The sequence below is a fragment of the Saimiri boliviensis genome, chromosome 7 (assembly GCF_048565385.1).
Source record: "Saimiri boliviensis isolate mSaiBol1 chromosome 7, mSaiBol1.pri, whole genome shotgun sequence".
In the NCBI taxonomy this organism is placed as follows: Eukaryota; Metazoa; Chordata; class Mammalia; order Primates; family Cebidae; genus Saimiri; species Saimiri boliviensis.
In genome coordinates this window covers 16,100,123-16,119,672 of record NC_133455.1, presented here as the reverse complement: position 1 = coordinate 16,119,672, position 19,550 = coordinate 16,100,123, and the positions used below count along the sequence as shown (strand labels likewise).

General features: G+C 44.3%; 1 protein-coding gene across 2 annotated transcripts in view; it reads left to right on the top strand.

Annotated features, from left to right (window-relative positions):
• Positions 1 to 19,550, top strand: part of FBXW8 (F-box and WD repeat domain containing 8) — a 126,577-nt gene that overhangs the window by 42,595 nt on the left and 64,432 nt on the right. For both annotated transcript variants that reach the window (XM_039472272.2, XM_074402186.1), the window contains 2 exons: positions 3,104 to 3,192; positions 17,428 to 17,585. In XM_039472272.2, the coding sequence (XP_039328206.2) occupies positions 3,104 to 3,192; positions 17,428 to 17,585 (247 nt within the window). The remainder of the gene's footprint in view (positions 1 to 3,103; positions 3,193 to 17,427; positions 17,586 to 19,550) is intronic.

Genomic DNA, 19,550 nt, shown 5'->3' with positions numbered 1-19,550 from the left:
GTGGGGGGCTGTCCTGTGCATTGCAGGGTGTTGAGCAGTATCTCTGGCCTCTCCCCATTAGACGCCAGTAGCGTTCTCCTCCTCCCCCAAGTCATGACAACTAGAAATGTCCCTAGACATTGCTGGATGTCCCCTGGGGGTCAAACCCCCAAGTCCAGAACCACTGTTCTGAGAGTTAGTGTGGCTATCCTTTCTTAGACCATTAAGGCACCACCACTAAGATGAGTCATACTGGCCCACAGTGCCCGTTTCTATTCACCTAAGGTAATAAACTCATCTGGAGGAAGCCCCCGTTCCCTTTTGCCTGTGTGCCTGGGTAGGTCCATGTGATGGACACAGGCAGAAAGATGTGACAAAGAAAGCTGCCCAGACAAACAAGGGGCCAGAAAGCAGAGGGTCTAACCCTGGTGGGAGGGGCTGTGATTGAAGGAAAGCTTGAGAGCCGGGTGTTAACAGGGCCTTTCTCTCTAGAAAGGAGGGATGCTTCTGAGATTTACAGGCAGGAGAGTTGGAGATAATTTGGTGTCCCCAGGCTTGAAGTCAAAGATAGCAGACCCTGAGAGAGAAAAGCAGCAGCTGTGTGTTTTTTGCTTCCTCTTTGGTGATAAAGCAAGGGAAGGGTACAGGTATGTCGTCATTGGGTCTGGAGGTGACAGAAGTGAAGGTGCTTTAAAGACCCACCATCTAGCATCTGGCACTTAGTAACACTTTACAAGTTACGTATAGTCTAACTGAATGTCTATTTATCATTTATTTCTAATGAACACAAAGTCATCTGTTAGGTAAAGTACTCACTACCTGGTTGTTGATGGAATAGAGCGGATTGCAGGCCGAATTGAACATGCGGGAGACTTCTATTTGGAGCGTCTCGGCTCCATATCCTGATACTGTTAACAAGGAGAATTCCAGGAGTGAAATTTTAAATGACGTATCTTTCATTAAATGTAATGATAGGATCCTTACCGAAATTCTGGAGTGAAAGAAAGCCTTATCAAAACATGAAAGGCGGCCTGGCATGGTGGCTCACTCCTGTAATCCAAGCACTTTGGGAGGCTGAAGTGGGTGGATCACTTGAGGTTAGGAGTTCCAGACCAGCCTGGCAAGCATGGTGAAACACCATCTCTACTAAAAATACAAAAATTAGCCAGGCGTGGTAGTGGGCACCTGTAATCCCAGCTACTTGAGAGGCTAAGGTTGGGAGAATTGCCTGAACCCTGGAGGTGGAGGTTGCAGTGAGCCGAGATGGCACCACTGCACTCCAGCCTGGGTGACAGAGTGAGACTCCATCTCAAAAAAAAAAAAAAAAAAGAAAGGCAGTATTAGGGCAAGTTGCTTTACTTTTGTCTGCCTCCGTTTTCTCATCTCTGGAGCGGGGCTAGGAGTGGCACTGCTCATGGCATCCTGGTGAGGATGACTGTCATCACACATCTGCCACTCCTCCTGCAGAGCCTTTCCACGCTTTGTGCTCAGGCGAGGTTGGCTGTAGGAGCACATAGGCCTCTGCACACAGATGCAGGGTTCTGTGCTATGCGTGCTCGACTTCAGGATGGGTTAGGCAGGCGATTTGGTTTGGTACCTCATAAGTCAGTGTCTGGGAGGGTTCTCAGGTACCTCCACAAAGGGAATGACCTGTAAATGTGTGAACTTACCTGGAAGTGTGGTTCAGAGCCAACCTGGAAATGATTTGGTAAACTGGTTGTGGTGGCCATAGCGTTCCTTCTCCTGGTGTTTGCATAAATGCAGGTTTTCAGCTTAGGCCCTTTCTTTTCTTTTCATTACCTTTTCCCTCGCAAGAGCTTTCCTGTTATTGTACTCTTGGCTGTGGCCCTCACACTGCTGATGCCCAGCTCATTGCCTTCCCTCCCCGTATCTCCACTTGCAGGATGGCTCCATGCGGATGTGTCCCGTTTCGTCTCTCAGACTTAGACTCATTCCTTGGATTAAGTTAAGACCATCACGCGAATTACTTTGCTCAGTTTCTGGAGTCTAGGTGCTTAATAAATGTGTATTTTAATGGAATGATGTCATCTTTTTCCTATTAGTAGAAATAATTATAATGGCCTCTGCTTATTGGACACTGTCTGTATGTTAAGAACTGTGCTGGGCACTTGCACTATTTCTAGTCCTTGTCCCAGTTTGGTAGAGTTGAAATTATGGGATTCTCGTATACCTTTATTCATGCTTTGTGGCTTAACTTTTCCCAACTTCCCACATGTAAATACTTAATATCCATTTAGATTCCCTTCATTTTAATTCAGTTTAATTTTTTATTTTTTTAGAGCTAGGTTGTCACTCTCGTTCAGGCTGAAGTACAGTGTTGCAGTCGTAGCTCACTGCAACCTTAAGCTCTTGGACTCAAGTAATCCTCCTGCCTCAGCCTCTCAGGTAGCTGGGAATACAGGTGCATGCCACTACACTTGACTACCTTTTAAATTTTTTGCAGAGATGGGGTTGCCCTATGTTGGTCTCAAACTTCTGCTCAAGTGATCTTCCTGCCTCTGCCTCCCAAAGTGTTGGGATTACAGGCATGAGCCACTGTGCCTGGCTTAGAGTTTCCTTTAAATACCATTTCTATGAAACCTCTGACCTCTCAATTAGAAATAGTATCATCTCTTTTCCTTTCCTCATCCTGATCTTTATCTATTTGTATACAATTTTGCATTTAATTTTGAGAGTCCTTGTAAGAGTTAACAGGTAAGGTATCATGTAATACTTTCTCTCTGCTGCACTGAACTTTGTCATATACTTTATAAGCTTCTTTAGATACCTGCCACTCCCGGCAGATACGTGCCCACCTACTGTGGATGGTAGTTATTGGTGAACACGTATTTCCTTTCTATTCTGTAGCCTCCTGGAGGACAGGGACAGTGTCTCACACAGCCCGTGTCCTCAAGTTAGTGCCTTCGGGATATGTGGTAGCTCGCACATGCTTAACAGCCTAGCACATTAGGCATCATCTTTGTCCTTTTGAATGCCCACAGAATTTTGAATGCAGTGCTGTCCGTGCTATAGAGAACTGCTGTGGAAAGTAGGTGAAAGCGCAATGCTTGGCTTTCGGGCTGTCCCAAGAATAGTCTAAACTGCATCCCTTTTCTTCATGCAGAACCGCAAAGGCGCCGTGAGCGAGCTGGAGCACATTCCTGACGCGGTTTTGTGTGATGTGCATTCTCACGATGGCGTGGTCATTGCTGGGTAAGCAAAACTGTTTCTGCTGAGTGCTCTGCATCTGAAAGTCTTTCATTTTTCATTTACCACTCTCTAAGCAGCAGTGACCTTAGCTTCCCTTGAGAGCATGTACCTCCCTCAGTTACAGCCCATGTGGAGGAGGGAGAGTCTTCGTGATTCTGTTCCTGAGGACGTGAGAGCGCTGCAGCGAGGGTGAGAAGCACATGGTGCGGAGCGGATCTGTGATCCATTTGTCTCAATATGTCTTTCCCAGCTTTTAAATCACTCTTGTGGCATGTTATGTGAGATTTTCATTAAGGCAAACAGTTTGTATTTTATGAAGACATAAAAAAGTCAAGCAAAAATAATAAGTGTTGGCACAGACAGGCCCTGTTCTCATTCTCTTTTTCTGAAGCCCTTATTGTGAGGAAGGGCTGTGACCGCACATAATCTTCCTTCCCCACCATATAGTTTGTCTTTGTTACTTAAGTTGTCCTGAAATAGGTTTTTTAAATTAGTCTCCATGGCCAAGAAATTTAATTTTAGCTTCTGTAAATTCGTTCAGCTTCTGTCCCAAAAACCACTTTGATGAAGTCTTCCTATTTTGCTACAGAGGTACATTTATATATTTATTTACTGTACAGTAAGGAGATCAGTTTTCCTTTTGGGTTAGGAATATGTCGTGAACTACAGCCTCAGGTTGTATACTTCATGCCATGAGCTAGAGACCAGAAGAACACTTAAGTTTCTGAGTCTGGACCAGCTGTGGAATGAGACGGTTCAGGGAAGTTCCTGCCTAGGGAAAAGAAAACCACCCTTGGCCTTGAAAACTCAGTGGTAGAGGAGTCCTTTTCTCTAAAGAAAAATCTTTCCTTAAGCAGCATTCCTTAAAGAGCACTTTTTGAATAGAAATCCCAAATAGTCGGTTTATTTTAATATTTTGTGGTACAGAGTGCCTATGAAAAAAGTGTTTCTGCTTTAAACAAGATGTACCCAGGAGGAATACTTTTCCTCAGCTTCTGTTTTCCTGGCTATGTTTTAGAGGTGAAAGCCCTTCTTGGGAGTGCTGCTGAACTAGTTGTAGAAAGATGGATGGTCCAGATACCTGCAGTTCTGTCCATTGCATTATCAGTGCACGTTGGACTTCTCTACCTAACTGCTAAAATGTGGGCCTACGATCACCTGATACGCAGCTTCTTTCTACCCACAAATGCTGCGATTTGGTGGGAACTCCAGAAGGTACTTAGATCTTTCCAGCTTAAAGGGATCTCTGCCTAGAGTGTCAGAAGACACTTGAGAATGCTGAGACTAGACCGAAGGAGTTGCAAAAGAACTTAAACATAAAGGAGAACCTTTCATCTCAAAGCCAGTTACGAATTTCTTCTCTGGAGCTCCCGAAGGGCAGGCCCCCTGCGAGTCCAGATGCAGTCCTTCTTTCCCCGCCTCTCTGCTCCCTCGGGGTCTGTTCAACATTACAGATCGTGCCAGCACAGAGCAAAACGATGGCCGAGTTCTGCGGATCAATAGGATGAAACTTGATCTGTGGGTCAGAGAGGCTCCTTGCGGCTCCTCTTTCTAAGAAAACCTTACACTGATGGCTTAGCATGAGAGATTTCAGTCTTGCTTATATGTAGAGCATCTTGTGTTTATCATTAAAATTTTATCTGGTGGTTACGATGCTTGTTTTCTGGGTCAGATCTTGAATCCCTTTTCATTTGAGACAGCGGTGTTTGTGGTTACCTCATTCCCAATCAATGTTGAATTCACCAGGCTTTCTACAGTTATGTATCTCCAAGGAGCTTCTTAAAGAGACAGTGGCCATCTCACTCCTTTCTCTTGTACTTACCTTATGTTTCTCTTATTTTCTGTTTTTCTTCCTTTTTCTCTTTCTTTGCACAAGTGGAGTCTGTTCAGAGACTTAGTTTTAGGTACCTAGAACTAAACTATGAAGGATTTTTGCATTTACACCTAGTAGGTACGTTTCACATCGTTGATGGAGAGCAAAGACTGCTGCAGAGTCTCTTCTCATCTTTTCAGCTTTCTATGTCAGTGTTCCTAATTTGGGGTCATGTTGCATAGGCCCAGATTGATAGTTATTGCAGTGAACCTCATGATGGACCCAGTCTTGGTTCTTCCCCACTCTTCTTTTTACTTAAACCAGCAAAATCTGAAAATAGTCACTCATTCATAAATGCATTTGACACTCAAATACCCATCATGTGAACAGGACCTGGCCCCTGCCTACCTGAGGCTTGTTTTTCCAGTGGAGAAACAGACGTTTTTCCCAAAGCATTTGATTATTCACCCTTTTGTCCATGAGTCTTTGTTTACCCTACAGTCTTACAAATAATTTTCAGTTAACTTTTCCTCACATTTGGAGTTCTTTGACATTTCTTTCCAAGCTACCTTTTTCCTTGTTACTCTTGTCAAGTGTGCCTTTGGTTTTCCACACTGTTTTATTTAGTTACCTCTGCCCGCATCATTATTTTTAGTTGAGATACAGTCATATGCTGCATAACAGCGTTTAAGTCAATGACGGGCCCCATATATGATACTGGCCATTCATGTACCCTGGCTGCCGTCTGGTTTGTGTTAGAACACTCCATGATGTTTGCACAATGATAAACTTGCCAAAGGATGTGTTTTTCAGAATGTATCCCTGTGGTTAAGTGACACATGACTATATAATTTACATGCCATAAAATTCACCCTTTCAAATTGTATAATTCAGTGATTTTCTTTTTTTTAGTAAATTTACAAGGTTGTGCGACCAACACCACTATCGAATTCCAGAACATTTTCATCAACTCAAAAAGAAACCCAGAACCCATTCTTTAAGGCCTGCTCCAGTCCTGTCTCCTCCCGGAGGGTCTCCAGCACTGTAGCCCAGCGTCCACTCCTCTAACTCCTGGAGAAGGGACCGTGTGCCGCTGACAGGGCAGCTCAGCATGTGGCCTTGCCGGTTCCCTGAAACATTTTTGTTTTATATTATTATTTTACTTGGAAATAATATTTAACTTTACAGCCATGTACTGGATTTTCTTTCCAGCTATTTGTAAGCATGTTTTTAAATTTAAATTTAAATTTTTATTTTTCTGAGACACAGTCTCACTCTGTTGCCCAGGCTGGAGTGCAGTGGTGCGATCTCGGCTCACTGAAACCTCTGCCTCCCGGATTCAAGCGATTCTCCTGTCTCAGCCTCCCGAGTAGCTGGGACTAGAGGCCACCATGCCCAGCTAATTTTTGTATTTTTAGTAGAGACAGGATTGTTGGCCAGGCTGGTCTCAAACCCCTGGCTTCAAGCAGTCTGCCCACCTTGGCCTCCCAGTGTACTCGGATTACAGGTAAGCACTTTTAAAAACTCTTGAGTGGTAAGTAAGATTTCATTAAATGCATACTGTTTTATATGGAGTAAGCAGTAAAACTGAATACACAGACTTCCCTTGCCCCCCACCACTGGTATACTGTGTTATGTGGGGAAACTAGAGAAATGCACATGTCACTTTTCTCCACCTGGAATCACACACTTTTAAACCTGGAAGGAACTTTGGAGATGATCCTTTCCCAGACCCTCATCTTGCGTGAAGTGGCGGAGGGAGGCTCAGGGCCGGGCTGGGCGTGCATGAGCCGAGCCGCTCTGCTGTGTTTCTGCAGCATCCACAGGTGGGGCTGGGTGGTGAGGCTGCTGTCTCCAGGCCCCGTTTGCTGCTCTGAAGCCTTGGCTGTTACAGCGTCATTTTGGTTTTTCTTTCATGGCATGTGTCTATTTAAAAAGAAAAGCGGTGGTAAAATCATGTTTTGCAGCCATGTTAGAAAGTAGAGCAGAGAAAGCCACTCAAATTTTAGGCTGGAACACAGCCTTTATTAAGGTCTCCCATGTGTCCGGTTTGGTTTTCAGTCTATTTTTCTATGCATGTTTTTTCATAGTGCAATTATAGCCTTTGTTACATTTGTGGCTTTTTTCCCTCACCAAACTGATGAATTTATTTCATGTTGTACATTTTTCATTACTTTCTTTGACTTGTTGCAAAAACACTTTGAATAATTATATCCCAATTTTCCTATGTATTCCCCTAATAGTGGACATTAAGGTCATTTCCTGTGTTTTGTTATGTGTATGTTACAAATATTTTATATATAGATGTCTGCAAATTTTTCTCTTTTTTAGCACTACAAATCTTTATTTTAAAAGGATTAGACACATGCTACTGTAGAAACCTGAAATTCTGTATGTGTATAAAAGAAAGAGTGAAAGTTCTTTCATCATTCTCTTCTAATCTTGCATTCCTGATAATTTTCCTAGGCTAGAGTCCTATAACCAGAATTACTGGATTTAGGGGAATGAATTTTTGTTAATTTTCCAGATTAATAAATTATTTAAACATGCTTTTGTAGCCCTCAGCTTCTTTCCACTCTAACCTTTGACTTGAAGTCTCCAAACCATCCCTACCATCTTCCTGTCAGTGCTGTGCATAGCCTACGCCTCCTGCCACGCTTCCTTCCTCCCTGTCTAACCTCCCTCCAGCTGGCTCCATCCCAGCCCTTCCACTGCGCTGCATTCTCAGAGGTCAGCTGTGATCTCTTGGTCAACAAACCAATGGCCTTTTCTTGGCCCGTCCTCTCCAGCCTCTTGGCAGCATTCAGTCCTGTTGGCTTTCCCCTCTTGAAATGGTGGGGCCATGTATTAAGCATCTTGGTGCCCTCAGAATCTAACATCATTCCCAGACCCAGGAAGCTTTGAGGCAAGTGTGTAAGGGAGGAAAACTCCCCTTTGGCGACCCCGCACTCTCTGGGCTTCCGTTATCTCTGTGAGCGCCTTCTCTGCTGTCACTTGACCACTTAGCAGGGATATGCAGCAGCCCAGGAAAGACCTGCAGCAGTTGTTTTCTTTGTTGGAGAGGTAAGTGGACGGCTTTCAACTGCAGCTGAGCCATTCAGATGCAACTTTTACTTTCCTTTTTCAGTGAAAAGTTCTCATTTCTTTAATTTGAGAAAAATTTGTGTTCAAAAGTCATCAGTCTTTACAGAATCAGTCACCTGTCTTTCTCTCAAAATTCAGCACCTGTCTGCATTTTTCTCTGATCTGCTGGACCTCCTGAAATGCTAGTGAGGTTTCATGTGTGTTTCCCTTGTGTTTTAGCAGAGAGGTTGTCTGGAAAGTTAGTTGATCACAACGTGTCTTTTGTTTGTTTCTTTGATTTATTGTGGTAACAGCTCTTAGAATTTTAGAATGTTTTGAAAATTAGATGTTTATCCTGGAGGAGAAGGAACAGAAGAAAGGGGGATGTGGGCACATCCCCGTTCTGTTTTGTGATGCTTGGACTGTTTCCTTCTCCCCAGTTACCCTCTAGAAGTTGAGTGCTGCAAACAGATGACGTCATGAGTTCAGAAAGGTCACAGTATAAAACCTGAGGTGCAGGGCTAGTTTTCGTTTGCCGTAAGTGGTGAAGGAGAGCCACCTAGTGAAGGAGAGGTCTTAGGTAGAACCAGGAGCTCCTTGGAGGCCTTGTGCCAGCTCTGCTAACCATGAAGCTGTTAGCTCGCCAGAAGCTTTTATCACATGCCCAGGAGTATGATGGTGTTTTGGAATAAAACTCCCTCCTCAATTGTTACTTGAGATTTCGTAAGGCTAACATATTCTAGCTGTCATAAGAAAACACACTTTTCTATTCACATGAGAGGACATTTTCCCCCTTTTGGTTTAAAAAAGACATCAAGCACCCAGTTTGTATTGAGGATTTCATTACTCCTAAATATTGTGTCCCCTGATTTCTGCCTTTGTAGCATATAGTTCCTGCCTTTACTGGAAGGAACAGGACTGTGTATCCGTATTTCTCCTCTGCCAAGTGTGGTTGGAAGGAGAACTGTATCATTTAATGTTGCAAAATATTAGCTCTCTTCTTTCCCTAAAAACACTCAGTTGTCCCATTTTTGCCTCATTCCTTTCGAGGTAAGTGCGCCCAAGGAGATACAAAGCAAAACTGCCTGTACCTCTCTAGCAACCGGTGATCTCTGACTGCTGCTTCAGCTGCCAGACCTGACCTGATTTAAATATGTTTTTATTTTTCTCAGCCTGGTCCATACAGCCTGGCATCAGAGTGAGAGGGTTTCCAGTTCTTTGTAGACAGGAAGCAAAAATTGGAGCTTCCAATTTACATATGTAAAAATTGGTGTCTGAATCTTTGGTTGGTTCAGTTTGCCTGTTGGCCCTTCAGTGGAATTGTATCATTGTTTTACAATTAAGAAGTATTGGAAAATATCATTTTAAGCAGGCTGGGCACAGTGGTTCATGCCTGTATTCCCAGCACTTTGGGAGGCCCAGGTGGGTGGGCCACTTAGGGTCAGCAGTTCAAGACCAGGCAGGCCAACATGTTGAAACCCTGTCTCTGCTAACAATACAAGAATTAGCTGGGCATGGTGGTGCATGCCTGTGATACTCGGGAGGCTGAATCAGGAGAATCACTTGAACCCAGGAGGCAGAGGCTACAGTGAGCCGAGATCGTACCACTGCCCCCCAGAGTGAGACTCCATCTCAAAAAAACAAATATAAAAATAAACAAAGTCAGCTAAGGTAACTTGAAATACCTTGCGCTTAGCCACATTGTCCTCTACTTTTTCCAGTAATGAAAGATGTACCTTATTATTAGCTGAGCACAGTGGCATGCCTGTAATCCTAGCACTTTGGGAAGCCAAGGCAGGTGGATCACTTGTGGCCAGGAGTTTGAGACCAGCCTGGCCAACGTGGCGAAACCACCTGTCTACCAAAAATATAAAAATTAGCCGGGCATGGTGGCGCACACCTGTAATCCCAGCTACTTAGGTGGCTGAGGCACAAGAATCACTTGAACCTGGGAGGCGGAGTTTGCAGTGAGCCAGTTTCATGCCCATTGCATTCCAGCTTGGTGACAGAGAGACTGTCTCAAAAAAAATTTTTTTTAAAAAAAGGACCTTTTTATCGACTGTATACCGTGACAAAATCTGAATAGTAGCTTTAATGTGAAATAGTATATATTTGCCCTGCATTTAAAAATATTTTCTATTCAGGAACTGAAGCCATCAAGGATGATGCTTTCAACACTCTCCTAGTTTTATGTGAATGTGTAAAAAATAGATTCTGCTTATGGATTACTTTGGGGCTGTTGAGATAACAGACACTTCGTAAATATCATAGGTATGAGGTGGTGTGAGATAAATGTTGCCCGTATATACTTACTAAGGATGTGCTTTCCATCTTTCTCCTTTTTAAAAACACTTTTTCCCCTAACGGTTTTCCTTTAAACCTTGTTTTGTATAGATTTTCTGCTGCTGCTGATTGTGACATTGGACTGTTTCCCATAAGGAATTCAATCATTACCCGTTAGGGACCTCTTTTTAAAAATACTTTTAAATGTATTTATTTTCTACTGTGAGGTATACATGCTCTTCTGGTAAATAAGTCTGAGGTAAGATATTGATAAGTGAGTAGAGGAGAGCATTACATTTGTTATATCTTTAATGAAGGAGCTCCAGAATATCCTTAATAAATACTGGTGAACTCATGACTGCATTTATCCATCTCTGGTTCTCCAAGGAATAATGGGAAGGGCCACAGCTACAATAACTCTGCATAATCATCATTGACTCTGACTCTATTGATTGTGATTAACCAAGATGTATGGAAAACAGTTTTAAGTGTGTAGTGCATGTATCTCGTAAGGTCCATTAAGACGTTCATTATTTTTCAATTGATGCGTCTTAAGCCCCACTTGATGTTTGTTGTAGTGCATTTCCACAGAAGGACTCTGCACTGTGGGACTGAGTTCATTTTGTTAATTGCATAATACAACCCTGCCGTGTTTCGTGGAAAATGGTAAATACTCTTACTTTTATTGATTGGTATTCTTTGGTATTACTGAAGAAAGTATGGAGCAAGTGAATAGTTCTTCAAACCTTTACATGCTAAGGGCATGAATGTTTCTTGAAATGTGGACACTGCAGTTTTAGGAGCTTCTGCCTGGTTGCTCAGTAGGCTTTAAACCACTTCCATCTTCAGGTTTAAGTCAGTAGATTCATTCATTCCATCAGCATCCACTTGGCATGGATGAATACCACACACAGCCCCCTTGCTCATGGGAGGTTTATAGGCTGGCATCGGATCCAGTTACTGGTATTTTCATTGCGGGAGGTGTTAGGGTTGGGGAAGAGCATGGCGCCATAACATGCTAGGGAGAGGCATCTCGTACAGGGTCAGCATCAGGCTAATTTCCTCCTTGGAAATGACTTTTCACCTGAATCTGGAAGGACAACTAGGACTTGGCCAGATGGAGTTTTGTATGGGGCAGAGATGCTGCCCTCCCCACTCCCCAGCCAGTAGTGATGACGAATAACCCCTTACTGCATTTGTGTATCTGGTAAGCTGGATGAAACACAGCTTCAGAATCCTTCTCAACACAGGGCTCTAGGCAGCCACACACAAGTGAAACCATTTGCTGTTCCTGGCTTGAAGCCTCATAACAGGGCCTCTCTTGGCTGCTCTGGGTGCCTGATCAGAATAGAACCGTGACTTGGTTTGGGAGTGGCTGTTTGTGTATGAGCCTGTAGAGAGAGAAGTCTTACTAACGGTTCCGTATGTTCTCCCGCATCCTCTGGTTGCAGGCATGGGAGGCACAGGTTGCATCTGCTTAGCCCACAGTCCTGCTCCCCCGCCTGCTGAGCCTTTTCTGTTGGCTTCTCACCTTCCACTTGCAATTTCGTGGTCGAATTGATGGGTTCGGGTCAGGGGCTGTGTCCTGCAAACCTGAGTCACAATATTGAAAACAATAAATCCCTTATGTTGCACTTAAATTGGGATGGTTCTTAAAAGCAGTATTTGTTTAAAGACAGTGTCATCTGAGGAGGCAGAGTGGCTTGTTGCCTAAGCAGTGATAAAGGAAAATCCTAGGACACATTTTGATCCCAGCCGTGCCTCTAAAATGTTTCTTGTGACCCTGGGTAAGTCACTTAACCTTACTTGTCAGCATTCTTAAATCAAAACAACCCCCCAGCTTCCTAGGAAGGGCCTTACAAAATTTTGTCTTTAGCAAATAAGAGCTGACACATGGAAGCAAAATGGAAGTGCTGCTGGATACTTATGAAGAAGAAAGGTTGTTTTTAGCTGTACAGTATTTCTTCCTTCTTATTCTTCTAGTCCCTTGGTCCAAATAAGTAGTCTGCTTATTGGAAACTTACTGGTTAATGAAAGCTCTTTGGTGGTAAATCATTTTAAATTGGCAGTCGCTCTGGCATGCAGAGCTTGAGAGAGGCTGTATTCCCATTCTTTCAACAAAAAATCAGCTATGGTCTCTGACCTATTTATTTAGAGGTAAACTCAACCTTGCCAAGTATAGACAAGACTGGGAAAGCACGCAGCTTCACTGGGCTGGGCATATCCTCATTGGAAAAGGCTTCTTTCCTCTTCACTTTTTCCTGAGTGTTCTTACATCAGCTTGTGTATTAGTTGCAGTTGTACTTTGCACAGACACTAATTAGAGAGCCATCAACATCGGGGTCCAAAGGCTTACTGACAATGCAACTGTCATCGTGGCGTCTTAATTGGTTGAGTGTAATTGTCATTAGGCAGCGATAAAGACATCTGGAGCTCTGGAGAAAGATCAGCCTTTTTCCCTACCTCCATTCGTTATCTGTTCTTGCTTCTCCTGGCCAATGTTGTTAAGCACTTTTAGATCACATTTAGGGCTTAGTCCAGGTCCCTCTGCCCCAACCAGTGTTTTACCCTTCCAAAAATGTCTGTTTCTTTAGCACAAGTTCATTAGCACGGAGGCTGCCTCCCATGCTCTCGTGGCTTTCACTTGTGTTAGATTCGAGAACCCGCTGCTGAGTCATAACGCAGTACCTGCTGCAATAGGATATTTAGTCTCAGTTCCTGTCAATACAGGAGATGTAGAGGCTTTTATATCTTACCGCCTGAATCATTTTGCAGCAAAACATTTATGTTATTATCATACCTTTTGATCATGAAGAATGAAGTTAATTAAATAGACATATGGAAAATTTCATGTTTATTCAAATAATTTAGCTTATCCCATGTTTTATAGTTTTCAATCAGTTTGGAAATAAATGGAAGTAGTCTACTGGACATCAGTTTGTGCATTCTGGGTGTTTGATTAATCATTACCACTGAAAGGCAGGCAGTGGAAATAAAGAGGTATCCCTCAAACCAGTCAGGTTGTTACCTGTGGACACCCCCTTTCAATAACCATTTATTTATTGTTAACCCTGCATAAGGCAGTGTGATGGAGGCTGTGGCATTGCAATAGGGCCTTCCTGAAGACTTTACAGTCAAGTTGAGGAGACGATCAGTGCAGATGGGCTGTAGTAATAAAAACTGTTGCATCAGATAAAGGGCATGGTAGTTGAATCAGAAAGATTCAGGCTTCATGGAGGAGGGAAGGACCTGTGTTAGACCTTGAGGGATTGGTAGGATTGGGCTGGGTTGGTGGTTCTCAGTCTTGACTGTGTATTCAAAACGTTGATGCCTGATTCCATCCCAAGATGGTCAGATTTAATTGGCCTGGGAGGCTTCAGTGCAGTGGCAGGATCTCAGCTCACTGCAAGGTGAGCTCCACCACCCCCCACCAGGTTTAAGTGGTTCTTCTGCCTCAGCCTCCCAAGTAGCTGAGATTACAGGTATGCACCACACCCAGCTAATTTTTGCATTTTTAATAGAGACAAGGTTTCACTACATTGGCCAGGCTGGTCTCGAACTTCTGACCTCAGGTGATCTGCTCGCCTCAGCCTCCCAAAGTGCTGGGATTATAGGCATGAGTTACCATGCTGGGCCTGTATCGGGACTTTTTAAAGCATTCCAGACAATTTTAATGTGCAGCCCAGACTGGGCTGGTCCCACTGGGCTGGGAGGTGAGGAGGTGAGGAACTGCAGGCAGGTGGGTCGGAGAATCAGAGTTCTGAGGCAGGAGCATTTGGGAGCTTCTCTGGAGGCTGGCTCGTGTGAAGGGAAAGTAGAAGATGAGGCTGGGGAGAGAGGTGGAAGCTAGTGTGTGGAAGGTTTTCAGTAGATCCCATAATTAAAACTTTATTCAATAAGGTGTTAAGATGTAAGACTTTATAGAGGGTTCCCTGGGTATGTGGCAAGCACGTTCTAGTCTGACTCATCTAGTCATTGCATGCACAGCTGTGAACAAAACCCAAGCCCTGAGCTCAGAAGCTTCAAGCTGGTAGGGAGGTGAACAGTGAGTTGATCAGACACCCACAACTGCCATGAGGGAGATGTCCAGGCTGCCATCAAGGTAGATGGTAGTGAGGTGCAGTGGCATGTGAGAGAGAAAGTGAGTGTTTCCAGAAGAAAGATTTGTGCAGTCAGGCGTTTTAAAGGGCTTGGCTTTTGCAGGGAAGATTGAATGGAAGAAGCTCAGAAGCAGGGAGCCTGTAGTATTTAGGTGTGAGTGTGAGGTGTTGGGGGTTTTGGACCAGGGTGGCCTCTGAACAGAACAGAATGAGCCTGGCACCTGAGCGTATGTAGTGGTGTGGGTGTGGGCCACGGCAGTGTTGAAGGAGCCCCTCTACTTCTGTACCAGTGACCTGAGACTGATGATGCCACTGATAAAAATAAGGAATTCAGACACAGGCTAGTTTGGCCATGAGCTGAAGCGTTTGATTTTAGACGTGTGGAGTCCCAGTGTGAGTGGACCAGCCGCCTCTGTGGGAGAAAGGCTTGCCCAGGAGCCCCTCAGATATGAATAGAGCGCTGTTCTCCGTGGAGTTCCTGCCCTCCCTCCTCTTTCCCTGAGTAAGGAGCAGGCTCAACAGTTTCTGTTTCACAGCTTACTGTTGTCTGGTTCAGCAGCTAAATCACCTTTTTTCCGGGCTTTGTTGTTTCGCTGTCATTTTGGCTCAGAACTCTGTGTGTTTAGGGAGCTGGGGTGCTGGAGCTGAGGCCATCTAAACCGTCTTTCCTCTCCACCCTCTCCTCCCCACTGTGCTCCTGGGTGGGAGGCACCACCAAGAACAGTGTGCAGACTCTTGGCGTGGTGTGACACATGGCTAGCAGGAAGCAGAAGGACAGAGACTGGCAGGAAGGAAATACAGCTTCCTAGTTCATGTACTTCTTTCTCAGTGTGCCTTACTATTCTCATCTCTTGAATTCCCTGTATTTTTTTTTCACTTACTATCTGTATTTCTGAAAGACGTTGCTATCCTTCTCATCTTTCCTGAATTGGCTTTCACATCGAATTTAACCTTCAGAATCTAGTCCCACACAGTCTAGCCATTCAAACACGTCACATCTGTTCAGTGTCTCTGTAGCAAAGCAAGTGGCCTTACTTCAGAGAGTGGCCTGAGTCGTCCTCAGGGTGTCACACTGAGCTCGGTATTTTGAGGACAGTGGGGTCTGGGATATGTGTTCTAGTGTAGGGCTCCTCATTCAGAAGAGTGAGCTGACTGCGGCCTGGAGAGCCGGGGGGCAGGGGCCATGCTTTGGTCAGGGTGATACCAGTATCTGCCCTTGCCTGCACATTGCCAGGCTTAAGGACATTCATCTTGTGTTTCTGTTTACTGGAGGATCAGTGGTCAACCCAGAGGTACAGCAGGCCAGTATCAGAAAGCACATCTCTCCCATTTGGCTCTTTACCCACATGCACACTCTCTGGGTGCCACCTTGCAGGTAGAGAGCTGAGTTCTCCAGCCAGGGAATTGGGGTGACAGAATGGCCTTTGGACTGTGCAGTATATGTATTTACTGTAGATTAATAATTTGGATGTAGTACTACTAGTAAACAAAGCACTCCCGAATCAGAGTACTTCTCCATAAGAAATTCCACCTGAGGCCAGTTGCAGTGGCTCACACCTGTAATCTCAGCACTTTTGGAGGCTGAGGTGGGTGGATCGCTTGAGGCCAGGAGTTCAAGACCAGCTGGGGCTGAAACCCCATCTCTACTAAAAACTAAAAAAACAAACTAGCGGGGCATGGTGGTGCATGCTATAATCCCAGCTACTCGGGAGGCTGAGGCAGAAGAATCGCTTGAATCCAAGAGACAGAGGTTGCAGTGAGCCGAAATTGCGCCACTGCACTCTAGCCTGGGCAACAGAGTGTGAGATCCTGTCTCAAAAAAAAAAAAAAAAGAGAGAGGAAAAAAAAGAAAAGAAATTCCAAATTGATCTTCTATGGCTACTTCACTAATGTATCGTAGATTTCAGTGACTCAGTGAATCTCAGAGGTTATCTCATCAGCTCGCCAAAGAAGCCCTGCAGGAACGATGGCTAGGGCCACAGGAAGTCTGTGAACCCCCTTAAACTCATCAGCCTATCTTTGCAATTACATGGTTCTATCGTGGGGCTGTGGCCTCAGGAAGACTATGAACCCCTTACACCCATTGGCCTGTCTTTGCAATTGTGTGGTTCTATTATGAGGCTCTTAAAGGCTTTTCTCACCCCTTTTCCTCCATAACATTCAGTTGCTTTACAAGTGGAATAAAACCCTCTGCAGCCAACATAAGCAACATAGCTTAAATACCTTGGTGGCGGGCGCACCCTACTTAATCATCTGGCCATTCTATCATCCTGGGGGCCTCATGTCTGAGTAGGTTTGGCCTGGCCGTGGCTTTGATGGAAGGGATCATTTGTTGGAGTGGCACTAGTCATCGGGGAGAGTGAGTACTTCTGTTTTCTAAGTGGGCAAAACCAGGGAGTGTTGTGCATTCAGCAAGAGCTTTTCATGAGCAGGCAGCATTGTCTGGCTGCTAAAGGCAAGATTTAATTGTTTCAGCAAATCAATTAGTCTTTAGGGACTTTAATCAGTCAAATCTGATGCATGGATGAGGTATTAGAAAGCCTGTGCCTGTAAGACCATTAGTTCTGAGTATCCCTGCCACACCTCTCTCTGTCTTTCGTGAGTGTGTGTTTGTGGGTAAATAGTGTGGCTTACACAAATTTCTGCGAGTGATCCCTGTAGTGGGAGAGCTTGCAGGAGCAGACTGTTGCAATAGTGTAAAAGGAAAAGCAAGGAGATCTCACTACCCATGTCTTGTTATTGTTTTCTCATTTGAAATCGTCACCATTGTGCTCTGAGAATGTGAAGCGTGTTCGCAGCCTTCTGTCATCTAGTTGACATTTTCTCCTGTTGGAGTCACTCATCTAAACAGTGCTGCAGGAGTGCTTCCACGGCACCCGATTCTTACTTGTCTGTTGTTGTAAGGCTCTATGCATTTTCCCCCACCGTAGCCCTGCTCTTCAATCCCCTTTTGGAACCAAGTGTGTCGTTCTCTTCCAGATATACATCAGGGGACGTGAGAGTGTGGGACACCCGCACCTGGGACTACGTAGCCCCCTTCCTGGAATCGGAGGACGAGGAGGACGAGCCTGGACTGCAGCCAAATGTCTCCTTTGTGAGGATAAACAGCTCGCTGGCAGTAGCAGCTTATGAGGATGGTAAGTAACCACAACCCTCCTCCCTATTAAGGAAAAAAAAAGCTTTACAAAAATTAAGCAGCTGTGGCCGGCTCCCCCCTGTAATCCCTCCATACGTACACGTGGGCACACACACATGTTCTCACACATACACTCGCTCTTGTCTTTATGTGAAGAAGTTGGCCAACCACCGTCAATGCATTAGTAGGCATTGGAACACAGCACCCATTAAAACTGATGTTTAATTCCTACTGGAACTGTCAGGCTGGGCGCTAGTGCCAGACACAAGGCTGGCCAAAGCTTCTTAAGCAAATAACTTGTTTGATATAAAATATTAAATATACTTGGCCTACTTTTCCTTTAGCCTCTGCTCAGCCTAAAGGCAATAGTGAAAAGGGGACAGACATAGATCATCTATCAACAAATACGGACACAGAAAAATGAAAGTAAGTGCCTACCTTTTCCTGGCACTTAATATACCATACAAGATAATGGGTAATAATGTTTTCTCTTTGCATTGATAGAATTCTCTTTGTACATGAGCAACTATGGATTTTTGGAACTAGATAGGAGTAGTCTGAAGTTAGCTTTACCTATGTAAAGGAACTCTTGACAGTGTATAGCTACTAGATATGGTCATTTCGATGGCCATGATATCCAGCATGCCTACCTGTCATGCTGCTGTCCTCCATTATGTTACGAAGTCTTGAATCTCTACAAGCTTTGTGTCCCCACTTGCCCAAAAGTTGGAACCACAACATATTTCAGAATTTTAAGTGTTCATGTCATGGCACCACTGCAGATCTTCAGAGTCAGTGTGACATTAGCAGTTGGCCCAGAGGGACAAAACAAAAGTAGTTAATGGGGGATTTTATACCCATGTGCTGTTTAAAAATTAGGGCTGAAATCTTACGTATGTATACATATACATATTTGAGACAGGGTCTTACTTTTTTGCCCTGGCTAGAGTGTAGTGGCACTATCTCAGCTCACTGCATCCTCCACCTCCTGGGATCCAGCAATCCTCCCACCTCAGCCTCCTGAGTAGCTGGGACTGCAGGGGCATGCCACCATGCCTAGCTAATTTTTCATATATATATTTTTTTTAGAGGCCGAGTTTCGCCATGTTGCCCAGACTGGTCTTGAACTGAACTCAAGCTATCCGCCTGCTTCAGACTCCCAAAGTGCTAGCATTATGGGCATAAGCCACTGTGCCTGGCCTTGAAAATACTTTTATGTTTTATATAATTACTTTAGCAACGTGATGGTGCTTTGATGTTAGTAGACACTGTTGATGGATTTCCTTTTCAGCCTATAGAAATTCAGCTAAGCTGTTTCTGTGATATGATTAATATTTCATATGTTTATTGAGACCCTGGATAGATACCCTAAGAGCAGCTTGAACATGTTTGCTACTTTTCAAATTATCAATGAGTTTTTTTCAAAATACCTATTCAAAGATTGCAGTACTTTGAAGTTAGACTCATATAGTTTTAAAATCATCTAATAGCCTTTCCCTGCCACTCACACACACGAACGTGCACACACATATTCTTCTACAGATGAGGAAATGGAATTGCAAAGAAGCCAGCTAGGTTGAAGTCAGCAGTGAATCCAGAACCGTCATTGTGTCTCCAGGGCCATGCTGCGGTGCTCGTGCTGTTTATGGAATCCTGAACATAGAGACTCTTGTAGAAATGTGCGCCCATTTGATTTGCAGCCCATGTCTCATATCTGGTTAGCTTGAAAATACAGCTTGAGGTGATATGCAAGGGTGCTGCTGCTGTTTTATATTGTTGGCTAGAATTGTCTTTGTTGCCACTATCCCTGTTGTTACTTAGAAATATTGGAGAACAATGTATGCATGATAAAGAATCTACTTTCTTTCTTTCTTTCTTTTTGGCAGGGTCTTGCTCTGCCACCCAGGCTGGAGTGCAGTGGCGCGATCTTGGCTCACTGCAACCTCTGCCTCCTGGGTTCAAGTGA